General features: G+C 39.8%; 1 protein-coding gene across 1 annotated transcript in view; it reads left to right on the plus strand.

Annotated features, from left to right (window-relative positions):
• Positions 1–13,688, plus strand: part of LOC118580268 (murinoglobulin-1-like) — a 51,015-nt gene that overhangs the window by 12,964 nt on the left and 24,363 nt on the right. Inside the window, exons 9-13 of the mRNA XM_036181940.1 lie at positions 4,425–4,539; positions 4,696–4,805; positions 5,460–5,621; positions 10,339–10,566; positions 10,749–10,812. Of these exons, the coding sequence (XP_036037833.1) occupies positions 4,425–4,539; positions 4,696–4,805; positions 5,460–5,621; positions 10,339–10,566; positions 10,749–10,812 (679 nt within the window). The remainder of the gene's footprint in view (positions 1–4,424; positions 4,540–4,695; positions 4,806–5,459; positions 5,622–10,338; positions 10,567–10,748; positions 10,813–13,688) is intronic.

The raw sequence follows: 13,688 nt of genomic DNA on the forward strand, positions 1-13,688 counted from the left end.
CCGCAATGAGGGTCTTCTCCTCACAACTTCACCAGCACTGATTTTTGCTTTCTTTACAGTAGCCACTCTGTCTAAGGTGAGAAAGATCTCTTTAGTTTCAGGGTTGCCTTTTCCTGTGTCTAAGGATGTTAAATTTATTTTTTCATATATTTTGAGAGGTTTGTATTGCTTTTGCAAACTGTTTCTTCAAATCACACCATTTGCCATGAAATGAATTCATTTTATTGGTTTTACATATTTTAAGTTTTTATATACATTTTTCTTAATTTTAAATATTTTTGAGCATTTCATGGTAAATGTGTTTATTGCATTTATGCTTCTCTTTCCTCCTCTCCAATGCCTCCCATGTCTCCTTCAACACTCTCTGAAATTCATGATCTGACATTCTGGAACTATTAGTGTTACACAAATAAATATATTGTGTATGTGTGTGTGTGCACGCACACGCATAATCAACCTGTTGAGTCCATTTAGTATGGTTGCTATGAACATGTACATAATGATGACCATGCGGGATTAAATAAGCTCCCCATGGACTCCTTGGAGAAGAATGGTTTTCTCTCTCAGCAGTCATTGATTACCTGTTGCTCTTGATCTTTGTGTGGGGCTTTATGAAATTACCCGATCCTCCACATGGTGTGTTAACTGGTGTTACCATTATATAAGCCTTGTTTAGGCAGTCACATTGTTGAGATTTTTATGCATGTGTTTTCCCTGTTGTGTCTGGATGACATTATTTTGCAAGAGGCATTCTGGTCTTTTACAATCTTCCTGATCTTGTTCCATGTTTTTTCCTGGTCCTTTGATGCAGAGGTTATTTTGGAGATATGTCAGGTGGGGTTAAGCATATCAGGCATTTATTCTCTGCATTTATGTAAGTTGTGAATCTCTATAATGTGCACTATATATTGAAAAATATGATTATTTGAAGAGAGGTAATATCAACGCTTATGCGTAAGGATAAGTGTTTGGATTATAATAAGGAACTATATAGGTTTAGGAAAATGGCGATGGAGACTTTGCCCCTATAGTCTATGTGACTGTTGAGGTTGTCCATTTCTTATTGGTTTAACATTTGTGTTTGGATGAATGTAGAAATTTGTCCATGTGTTTTATGTTTTCTAAATAAATAATGCGGTACAAGTTTTTAAAGTATTTCTTTATACTATCACAAATTACTCTAATGTCTGTATAATGTATCCCTGTAAATATCTGGTTCACTCAATTTGGTTGATTTATTTCCTTCTTTGGTGAATTGTGCTAAAGGTCTATTGATCTTATCTTCTTAAATAACCATCTCTTAGACTCATTGATACTTTGTATTCTTTATTTCTGTTCTTCCCATTTCTGTTCCAGTCTTCATTATTTCTTCCCATTAGTAATATTGCGTTTGACTTGATTTTTCTTTTTCCAAATCCTTGATTTGTATCATTGAGTCATTTATTTGTGTTATTTCTTCTCTTTCTTGTATCAATACTCAGACTTGTAAATGTCCCTCTTGGGACTGCTTTGTATGGATTCCAGAGGTTTGTTGTGGTTTGTTTTCATTTTCACTTAATTTCAGGATTTAATTTTTTCCTTTCTTGATTTGTTCTTTGATTCATTAATCATTCAGTATTGGGCTGTTGAATTTCCATGACTTTGTGTAATTTTTAGAAATTCTTTTTTGTTGATTCTAAGTTTTATTGCATTGTGGTCAGATAGGACACACTAGGTTATTTCAATTTTCAACAACTATATTTGTTCACATTTGTTTTGTGTCCCTGTATTTTGTCTATTTTAGAGTACTTTCCATTTGTTACTTCAAAGAATATTTATTCTTTGGTGTTTAGGTGGAGTATTCTAAAGATACACATGTTAGCTTCATTTAATGTATAATGTTATTTAATTCTGATGATTCTGTCCAGATACACTATTGGAGAATTTAGGGTTCAGAAACCAACTATAATTCTATAATTACTGAATTGGTTTCATCTGTGTCTTGAAGAGCAGTAGTATAGTTTTTGTGAAGGTGTGTGTGCTGGAGTTTGGTTCATATATGTTTAGAATTGTAGTGTCCCCTTGATAAGAATAAAGAGTTCCTCTTTATCTCTTCTGATTAATTTTGTTTTTAAATCAATTGTGTCAGATATCAGAATATCAATGCCTGCTTGCTTTCTGGTCATTTGCTTCAAATACTTTTTTTCCATCCTTTCACTGTAAGGTTGTGCCTATCCTTGAAAATAAAATGAGTTTCTTCTAGACAGCAAAAGGACTGGTTTTATAACCCATTCTACTATGCTGTGTCTTTTGATTAGAGAGTTGTGACCAAGTATTTAAAGTTACCTCTGAAAGATGTGTGTTGGTTACTGCCACTTTATTATTTTGTTGCTATTTCTATTTAATCCTATCTCATGTTTCTATAATTATAGATTTATTTTTTTCATTTTGTAACCTCTTCTCCTCCTCAGTCCAAAGTATTGTTTCTAGTATTCCCTGTATGGCTAGTTTGGTGGACATGAATTCTTTTAGCCTATTTGTCACCTTATAATCTTACCAGTATTAGGAACTTCCTGAGCCTTGTAAGCCTTGTATATGTCCTGAGTATTAGTGAGCCTCCTTACAGATGAAAGGTTTAAATTCTGATGAAATTCTTACATAATACTCTGCAAATCATTATTTTTTGTCCAGATGGTCAATTAATCAATGTGTACTACTAGAGTCATCCATTATTTTTGCATCTAAACCTATGTATCCTTTCATTACTATTATTTCTTTCATGAAATTGGATGCACTGTCATGTTTATTCAGTATTCATTTTGGGTTTATTCACTTCACTAATAAGTAGTGATGTTTTATTTCCTGTAACCACCTTGGACTGAAGTCTATTTTTATCAAATATAAGTATTGATAGTTCTGCTTCTTATCAGCTTTGGATTTTCTTAATCTATCCTTTCCTATCTACATTAGTTAGGGTTTTTATTGCTGTGAAGAGACACCATGACCACGAAAACTCCTATAAAGGAAAACATTTATGGGTGGCTTACAGTTCAGACGTTCAGCCCATTATCTTCATGGTGGGGCCTGGCATCATGCTGGCAGACATGGTGCTGGAGAGATAGCTGAGATTTCTACATCTAGTGCAGGCAACAGGAAGAGGTCAACAATAGTGGGTGTGGCTTGATCATATAAAGATTCAAGTCTGCCTCCACAGTGACACTCTTCCTCCAATAAGGCTGCTCTTGAAGCCAACAAAGCCATACCTCCCAATAGTGCCACTCCGCATAGAGCTTATGGGGGCCAAGTGCATTCAAACTACCACACTATCCTTTCATTTTTGAGGTCTAATTAGTTGCCCATGTCTCTTTTAAGAAAGTTAAAATCATTTATATTTAAGTCTATTTGTTGATATTTATTTATTTATTTCCTATGATTTTTTTTGGATATTCTGGTTAATTCACATGCTATTTATCTTTTATTAACCATGTCATCTGTTAGTGACTTTCTCATTTTTGTCCTGAATTGATAACATTAATATCATCATCTGCTTGTCTGAATCCTCTTTGAGGTCACCAGCCATTTCCAAAATCAGACAATTAGATTTATTTGTCCAGCATCATCACAGTTTCAGATTTCTGGGATTTATAGTGAGAAGTTGTACCCTATGTAGTTCTCACACTGCCTTGTGTCATGTTTCCTATATTTCTACATTGTGATCTACAGATCTCTTACAATAGATCTCTCCTCTGGTTTATTTGGGGGTCTTCTTAGGAAGCTGTTTTAACTTAACAGCTCATTCCTCATTACCATTCTGAGACAAAAACACAAACTCCAAAACAGCAGAAAACCAAAGACGACAGTTAAAACTGAAATAAAAACAAAGTAATGTGATTCTGGTGACTCTTCTCCTTAATATTTAAAAATAATGTCATTTCTTTCTTATGAAGACTTTTCTCATCCAAAGAACCACACAGAGGTAGCTCCTAAGTCCTCATTACACTCTGGAAATAGATTTCACTTTATCCATTTACTGATACTCGGTATCAAGCTGACAGTTTCATGTCTACTAGTGAAATGTACCATTGGGCTACATCCAAGCCTGTGGTCAATATTTTAAATATTGAAAAGTGATTATAAGTCTGAGTGGCATGCAAGTAAGTATTCTGATTACATTATAGTTGTGAATTTACTTAATACTCCTAATGTGTCTTTAAAGATAATCATTATCTTTATAGATGACTAAGCCAAGGCAACTTTGTGAATTGTTAATGATCATGGTACACAGAAAGTCAGTATGTGAGTTGAGTCCCATGTTTATGACCAGAATTTCATGCTGTGCTACACTAAGCACACATTTTTCTCAAAGAAGTCCTCATGTATGGGTTTGAATTGACCATCCATCTGAACAATGTGTCATTTTACCTTATTTTTATCCTGCATGACAGCTAGACAACAATGGCTGCACCACACAAGAAGAAAACATCCCTGTGTTTCCTTTACTGAAAAAACATGAAGCCCATCGTTTCTATGTGATTGCAAGGGTTATAGAAGAAGGGACAGGTATGTGAGTAACCTGAGAATATAGAAAAAGAAGCTGTGAAAATTCACACCTGTTCATGCCAATGTTGGTTTGAACAGTATGGAAAAAAAGATATAGAAAACAAGCGATTCTTCTCTGTCTTGAATTTTCAATGTTTTTGCTAATTTCTTTTCCAGGAATCGAGTTCTTTGGATCTGGGACATCTAAAATTGAAAGAACCACAACCAAACTCATATTTGTGAAAGCTGATTCACACTTTAAATGTGGAATTCCATTCACAGTGAAAGTAAAGTATTTTTTGATTCATAAGTGGTTGGGCTGTATTGTGATACCTCAACCTAGGCCATTCTGCTCATTGTTAAACATGTCTGATATCAGTGGTCACAGTATAAAAATTTAGCATAGTGGCATACTATGTTAGTAAGTTATAATGTTATAAGTTATCAAGAAGCCCGAAACCTAAAACATATGGACCAAAATTTTATTTATAACTACTGTCCTTGACCTACTATCTTAAACCCCAAAGTGTCACTGTGTTTCCACAGTGAAGCAAGATATGCCGCATGTTCATAACCAGTCCCCACTCTCCATTAGTCTCAGGGACCTAACTAGGTTTTATTTTGACTATGTCAGTGCATCTACCTCCCTTAGTTCACACCAGGAATTCTTTAATGGTTTTCTGTGAATAGCAGCTAAGTATCAAGCATCTTTCATGGAGTCATATTAAGAACATGACACCCTCAGCCTCTGGCTTTCACAGCACAGCCAGTCCTACTGGTGTAGATCTTAAAGTGTTAGGTGTTTGTAAAATACTTTTTCGCATACTGAATTAGTTGGTGCATCTTTTCAGATCTTTATATAACATTGAAACAGGTTTTCTCTTCTATTCTGTATGGTATCATCATACCTACACTATGCTTTTCTTCCTTGTTTAATTTAGGTCCGCCTAGTGGATATCAAAGGAGCTCCCGTGCCAAATGAGCAAGTCTTCATCAAAGCACGTGAACTTGACTACACCGATGTTACTACCACTGATCAGCATGGGCTGGCAGAGTTGTCCATCAACACCACCAACATCGAGGGGTCTTCCCTCACTATCAAAGTAAGTCAGAAATGAGATCATAAGACACGGGTGAAGCTTTCTAACAACTTGAACTCAATAATGTGTAGCTTCATGAAAAAATATTCCCATGCCAAATTTTCTTATTTTAGGGAAAAACACTTAAGGTTTTGATCATTGATAAAGGTATGAGCAAAGGGCTAGAGAAATAAGTGTACACGTTATGAATTCATTCTTTTAAATATAATATTTTCATAATCTGTCTTATTTTGTTTGTCTTTTATATATCTTAAGTTAAGACCTTCAAGGAAAAATGATTAAAAGTGTATTTTTATCTTCAGTCAAGAAGAGGTGCTGTGTATTCTCAAATTCATTATCCAAATATGCTGTGCCTATTTTCTCAAACAAGACACAGTTAATGTGTAACTGAATATGATTGATGCTACACTAGTTCCTGCTTTGGAAGACACACACACACACACACACACACACACTAATTAGTTCCTCTAATGTAAGGAGAAACTCAGCTAGTCAGAAGATAGGTTTAGCTGGTGAGATCACACATAGCTCACACTGTCATTACTTAACAGCGCCCCCCCCCCCATTAGCACATACATAGACTCACTGACCTGAATTCATGCCTGTAGTGCTTCTGAAATTGTCTTAGCTCAGCTGGTGGCTCAGGCTGGGACTCACTCTTCTGATGGCCATCTACCTTGCTTCTCTGATACTGAGTCTACCTTGCTCTTCTTATGGCCCATCTAACTTGCTCTTCTGTTCCCCATCTACCTTGCTCTTCTGATGGCCTGTCTACCTTGATCTGTTGGCCTGTCTACCTTGATATGATGGCCGTCAACCTTGATCTGATGATCTGTCTACCTTGCTCTTCTGATAGATGTCTACCTTTATCTGCTTGACTGGGTACAGAAGGAACAAGTCACATCACTGTACTTTCTTCTCCTCCAATTCCTGGTGGATCCTAGAAATAAGGCCTTAGGAAAGATTCATCTCTTTCTAAGTCATGAGAATTAGATTTCCTTTATTCTTTCATAGTTTTTTGTAGTTAGTGTTTTCCTTCCTGGCCCACTGTCAGGACAAATCTCTCTTACCTGTCAGTCCCATAGTCACTCAGACCCAACCAAGTAAGCACACAGAAACTTATATTGCTTACAAACTGTATGGACATTGCAGGCTTCTTGTTTTCCACGTTTTCTATCTTAAATTAACCCATTTCTGTTAGTCTATATTTTGCCACATGGCTTGTGGCTTACAGGTGTCTTTACATGTTGCTTCTCTTTGCAGTGGCTGGCAGTGTCTCCTCCCTGCCTTCCTGTTCCCAGCCTTGTCCTCTTCTTTTCCCACCTACCCTATCCTTCCTGCCTGGCTACTGGCCAATCAGCACTTTATTTATTTTAACCAATCACAGCAACACATTTGACATATACAACATCCCACAGCAGTTTTTATTCAGATGTGCCTCCCTTCTCACCCTCCTGCCCACCCCACTTCTTTCTCCCTCTTCCTCCTCTGAGTTTGTTGTTTTGTTGTTTTTAATTACCATACAAAGTAACAGGTTTCACTATGTCATTTTTATACATTTTTCTTGACACTCCTCCCCAATTATCTCTCCATCTCCCTGAACTTCCCCAACTCTTACACTTCTGCCCCCAATAGACTTTTTTCCATTCACACCACGCACTTCAGATTTCTACTCTGTTGTTCCCTGACTTTCTTTCTCATCCTTGGGCCTCCCTTCCTTTCTTTCACATCTTCCTTCAGTTTTCTTTTCCCCAGACTCCCTTTTTGCTGCTTTAGTAATGAAATTTAACTCTATTTCTTTTTGCAGTAAAATTTTTTTTTTTTTATAGATTCTTAGTGGATGTCACATCATGTATCCCAATCCCATTCATCTCCTCATCCCCTCACTTCTGCCCTCTGACCTTGCAATATCCACCCCGAAAATACCCTCAATATTTAAAAGTAAAACAAAAATCAAAACAGAAAAAAACCCACCCAAAACCAAAATCATATCAATGTAGAAGTTGTTGTCCTGCCCAGTGAGTCACACAATGCAGCCTTTAGTCCATACATCTTTACTTGTAAGTGTTCACTGCATCTGGTGGGTCAACCTGTTGAATATGACTTTTTACCTGCTGTATACACCCATAGCCTCAGGTAAAGCCATTGCTACCAGCAGCTCTCAGCAGGAAGGGGCAGGGGTAGGTCACTTGCTCTCACATCCACAGACCCGGGTTACCTCTGCAAACCTGCCAACAGGGTCAGCTTTAGTGTGCTCTCCTGGCAAGGTGAAAGACCTGCTCTCTTGTGTGCTCCAGCTGGTGAATGGCAGGCCCGGGTCTCACCTGCCTGAGGAGGCAAGGGGCAAGAGGGGAGGGCACTTTACTCACACAGGCATATGGGAGAGGGTCACTGTTCTTGCTCCTATGCCCTCCAGACAAGCTCAACTTCACCTACCAACAAGGTCATCTCTCTTGTGCTGCCAGGGCTAGGTACAGGGACCACTCACCCAAATGCTGTCTCTGATGAGGGACAGGATCAGCTCTCCCACTCTCATGACCCCAGGACCAGCTTTTCCTGCCTCAGTAGGTGGTGAGAGGTGAGTGATGAGGGGCAGGTGGGAATCTCTCCCTTCCCCCATGCCACCACATGACAGACTCTGAGGCTAGCTCTCCCACTCTGACATCTTCAGGACCAGATCTCCCACACCCTCACCAGCAGGGACAGTTCTACTGTATGCCCTGGGGAGGTACAAGGCCCATTCCTTCTCTTGAGTGCTGCAGTCAGTGAGGGCCAGGGCTAGTTCTCCCTAGTGCTGTAGCCGAGGATGGGCTGGAACAATTGTGTACAAGCCTATCCCCACTGCTATCAGTGATAACAGGAGCCATGGACATCAACTCAGACTGTGGCTGCAGCAGGGCCACAGGTCCAGACATGACTCTTTGCTGCAGCCCAGGTCCAGTCAACAGCATGGCCCAGGGTGGCAGCAAGTGTTATTCAGATCTGATAGCCTAAGCAGAGGCTCAGTCCTTGGACACTAAAATGGCTCTAGGTGGTGGCTTAGACTTCTGATGTCTGTGTGGCCCTTGGTGGCAATACAGGCCACATAAATCAATACAAATCCATCTGTGGTTTCACCACTGACCCAGACATGGTCCTTGACAGCATCCTTGGCCCAGATGTCACCATAGCCCTAGTTGATATTGCAGATCACCCAGATCAGCATGTCCCCAGTGGGAGTTTGGCCCTCAAACACCAACATGTCTCTGAGTGGCAGGCAATCCCTCTGGCATCTACTCAGGCTTCAATGGTAACAGGAGCCATGGATATCAACCCAGACTCAGGCTCTGGTAGGGTCACAGACCTAGACATGGGCTATATACACAGTTTGGGTCCTGATGATACCATGGCCTTGGGTGGCTGCACAGGCCACCCAGGTCTGTAGGACCCCAGCAACAACTTGACCTTCAGCGACCAACATGACCTCAGGAGTTGACCCAGACTATAGGGCTCTGCATAGCCATTCTGGGCAATGGGAACCACAGTCATCAACTCTGATTCAGGACACAGCTGGGTTACAGATCCAGACATGGGCCCTAGCAGCAGTCTGGCTCAATACTCCAGGGTGGTAGCATAGGCCTCTTTGATTGGCATGGCTCATACGTTGGCGGGAGGCACATCCCTTGGTCGTGAATATGGTCACAGGTGGTGGCTTGGCGTATCCTCAGGACCTCAATGGTAATAGAAGCCAAGGACTTCAATACAGACCCACAAGGCTGCATCAGGATCATGGACCAAGTTCATGGCCATTGGCAGCAGGTCTGCCAGGAACAATACCAAGGTCCTGTATGGCAAGCAGGCCATCTACATCAGCCTGTTCCTCACTGCCCTCTTCAGATCAATCAGCCTCTCTCCCTAGTACACAACTCATTCTGCCTCTCTGCCTCCCATTTCCCCACCTTGTTTTCACTCACCATAATGGTTGGTGCCCAGCAGGTTCATAGTTGACTTCTTCCTGCCCCGAGTCTAGAGGCCTGGGGTAGACCTGTGGCTGTCCTCAGTGAGACTACCAGGCCTCGAAGTGCCAAGAGGCCCCTCTCTCTATGTTTTAACCTAAATGTTTAACTTCAGTATATTTTCCTTCTGTTCATTGGAATTGGGTATAGTGGGTATTTGTAGACAAATTTCTAAGCGGTCTTATTAAATAAAAAAAAAAAATGGAGCCAAATATGGATGAAAGCCTTAGAGATCAGGGAAACAATAATAGCCACCAGCTAACCTTATCTCACCACGCCATAGCTTCCAAACTGTTACTTCCTGTCTACCCACACATTTATTGCCTTGCTGTTCTTCCCTTTCATTGGCTCCTAGCCCAGCTACCTCATCACTGCCTGTCTGTACAGACATCCAGGTCTCTAGGGTTGGCACTAGGATTAAAGGCATGTGTCACCATACTTGGCTCTGTTCCCTAATGTGGCCTTGAACACACAGAGGCTGTGCTCTCTAAGTGATGGGAATAAGGCATGTGCTACCACTGCCTGACTTTTGTGTTTACTTAAAATGGCTTGCTATTTCTTCTGATCTCCAGGCAAACTTTATTTATTAATGTACAAATAAAATATCATGACATTACAGCACAGATAAAATATCACCACAGGAATTTTTAATTGTTTTAAATTATATTCATATATCCACTTTGTGTTGGTGTTGGTGACTAATGACAAAATTTGTGTTTCTCCAGGTCTATCACAAGGAGGAAAATTCATGTATCCATCAGCCTTGTACAGCAGAAGAGCATGCAGAGATACATCATGTGGCTTACAGTGTGTACTCCTTCAGCAGGAGCTACGTCCACCTGGAGACAGAGGCCGGGGTCTTGCGCTGCAGTCAGAATCACACGGTTCAGGCACATTTTATTCTGAAGGGTCCGGTCTTGACAGTGATGGGAGAGCTTATCTTTTATTACCTGGTGAGTTCTACCTCCATGTTGACAACTACAAAGAGTCATTCATCTCCTGACCATGTCTCTCCTTCTGACATGTTGGGTTCTAGGCTGGGTATTTCTGTCTGGGTCTCAAAAAGTAGATTTGTCAATTACAAGAAAGCTTTGTAAAATATAGATGTAAGCTTGGAAAACACTTTCTATTTTAGGTCATGGCCAAGGGCAGAATTATCCAGACTGGAAGCCACACTCACCGCATGGAGCCAGGAGAATGTGAGTATTTCCCACACAGTAACACATCTCCAACTGATTTCCCCACATACTCACCAGTGAGATCTCACCACTGAGCAACTAAGGATGCCATGGTGCTTGTGTATCACCATAGAGACTCTCCACAGCAGGAAGTCAAGATTCTGCCATCTAATGTAGGTTATCATTCACACCATGACCTTCAGGAAGGAAAAGTCTCAGACTTCCAAACTGGGTATCATTCAACATAGTGAATTTTCTATTCTGAAGATGTAACACCTGAAAATCCAAAGTACACCAAGGTTCACCCTAAGTGAAGAATCTATGCATTCACACAGAGATTATCACCAAAAGGCAAAATGTGTTGTCTTAGTGTCCATCCAAAAACAATATGAAGGTTCCAACCTTGGTCTTTAAACCATTCTTGGTACTTCATTTTTATTCATTTAATTCATTTTTATTTTTTTAATAGTGTGTGTGTGTGTGTGTGTGTGTGTGTGTGTGTGTGTGTGTGTGTGTAATATGTGCATGTCAATGCAGGTCCCCTCAAAATCATGCCATCAGATCCCCTGAAGCTGGAGTTACAGAGTTCTGAGAAGCCTTATGTGGGTGCTGTAAATCAAACTCGGTCCTCTACAAGAGTGTCAAGTGATCTTAACTTCTGAGCTATCACTCCAGTCCTTTGTTATTTTTTTTTATAATTAATTTAATTTCACATATCAGCCACATGTACCCCTGTCCTCCCACTTCCCACTCCCCAGCCATAACCCCCAATGCACCCCCATTCCCACCTCCTCCAAGGCAAGGTCTCCAGAGGAGGTCTACATGAGAAAACTGGATGTGAGGCGGGGGTAATGGAGGGCAAGGGTCAGGAGAAAGAGAGCTTAGGTTATCGGGAGTTCCCAGCTGGATCAGCAACAGGGTAGGAGAACAAGGAAAGAGATACCATGATAAATGTTTTTATTTTTAAAGACATTTTATTTATTCTTTAAAAGTTGCATATATTCATATATATATATAAAATTTATTTATTTCTAGTACATTCTGATTGCAGTTTCTCCTCCCTCCTCTCCTCCCAGTCCCTCAACACTTTTCCTGATCCACTCGTCCTCTGTCTGTTAAACAGACCTCACATGGCTATTAAAAAAGCATGTACATCAAATTGTGGTAAGACTAAGTTCCTCCCCTTATGTTAAGGCTGGGCAGGGCCATTCAATATAAGGAATAGGTTCCCAAGAGCCAGCCAAAGCATTAGGGACAGTCAATGCTACTTTTGTTAGGAGTCTTACAAGTCCTAACAACTAAACTATACAACTTTCACATATGTGTAGAGGGACTAGGTTTGGCTCCCTAGTTATTGATCTAGACTCTGTGAGTTCCTATGAATCAGGTTAGTTGGTTCTGTGGTTTGTGGTCTTGTGATTTCCTTAAGCCCTCTGGCTCCTACCATCTTTCCTCCCTCTCTTCAGTGGATTCCCTGAGTTCAGCCTAATGTTTGGTTGTGGATCTCTGCATCTGTTTACATCACTTACTGAATGAAGACTCTCTGATTACCATTGGGGTAGTCACCAAATTTATTACAAGAGAAAGCCAGTTCAGACTATATATCCACTATTGCCAAAAGTCTTTCCTAGCGTCATCCTTGTAGATTCCTGGGAATTTCCTTTGCATCAGGTTTCTACCTGACTCTAAAATATGCCCCCTTTCTAGTCATCTCTTATAGTAATCTTCCCCTCCATCCACATACCAACACAATTCCTTAGGTTCCCATCCCACCTGCCCCAGTCCACCTGAATGATCTTTTCTATTTCCTCTTCCCAGGGAAATCCATGTATCCCATCCTCCTTTGGGCCCTCCTTCTTACCTAGCCTCTCTACGTCTGTGCATTATAGCATGGTTATCCTATACTTTACAGTCAATATCCACTTATGAGTGAATGCATACCATATTTGTCATTCTTGGTCTGGGTTACCTCACTCAGGATGATTTTTTTTTCTAGTTCCATCCATTTACTTTCAAATTTCCTGATTTCATTGTTTTTAACAGCTGAGTAATACTCCATTGTATAAATGTAAAACATTTTCTTTATCTATTCTTCAGTTGAGGGGCATCTAGGTTGTTTCTAATATCTCAGTATTATGGATAAAGCTGTTAGGAACATAGTTGAGCATGTGTCCTTGAAGTATAATTGAGCATCGTTTGGGTATATGCCCAAGAGTGATATAACTGGGTCCTAGGTAGATCAATTCCCAGTTTTCTCAGAAAAAAAACCATATTGATTTCCAAAGTGGCTTTACAAGTTTGCATTCCCACTAGCAATGGAGGAGTGCTCCTCTTGCTCCATATCCTCTCCAGCATAAGATGTCATTTGTGTTTTTGATCTTAGCCATTCTGACAGGTATAAGATGGAGTCTCAAAGTCGTTTTGATTTGTATTTCCCTGATGACTAAGGATGTTGAAAAATTGTTTAAGTGTTTCTTGGCCATTTGAGATTCTTCTGTTGAAAATTCTCTGTTTACATTTGTACCCAATTTTTTAATTATTATTTTTTGATGTCTAGTTTCTGGAGTTTTTTATATATTGTATTGGAGATATATTTGTTGGAGGTGGAATTGGTGAAGATCTTTTTCCATTCCATAGGTAGCTGTTTTGTCCTACTGATCATGTCCTTTGTCTTATAGAAGCTTTCAGTTTCATAATGTCTAGTTTATTAATTATTGATCTTAGTGTCTGTTCTACTGGTGTTCTATTCAGGAAGTTGTGTTTTTTATGTTCTTATACAAATTTGATAATTATAGAAATGAAAGTGGTTTTATACTAAGAAATTAAACACTACAAAGTTTTAATAAAATGTTAATAATCAAGTCTTCTCTAACAATCCAAGTCTCTTAGACGTGAAG

The sequence above is a fragment of the Onychomys torridus genome, chromosome 3, assembly GCF_903995425.1.
Source record: "Onychomys torridus chromosome 3, mOncTor1.1, whole genome shotgun sequence".
NCBI lineage: Eukaryota > Metazoa > Chordata > Mammalia > Rodentia > Cricetidae > Onychomys > Onychomys torridus.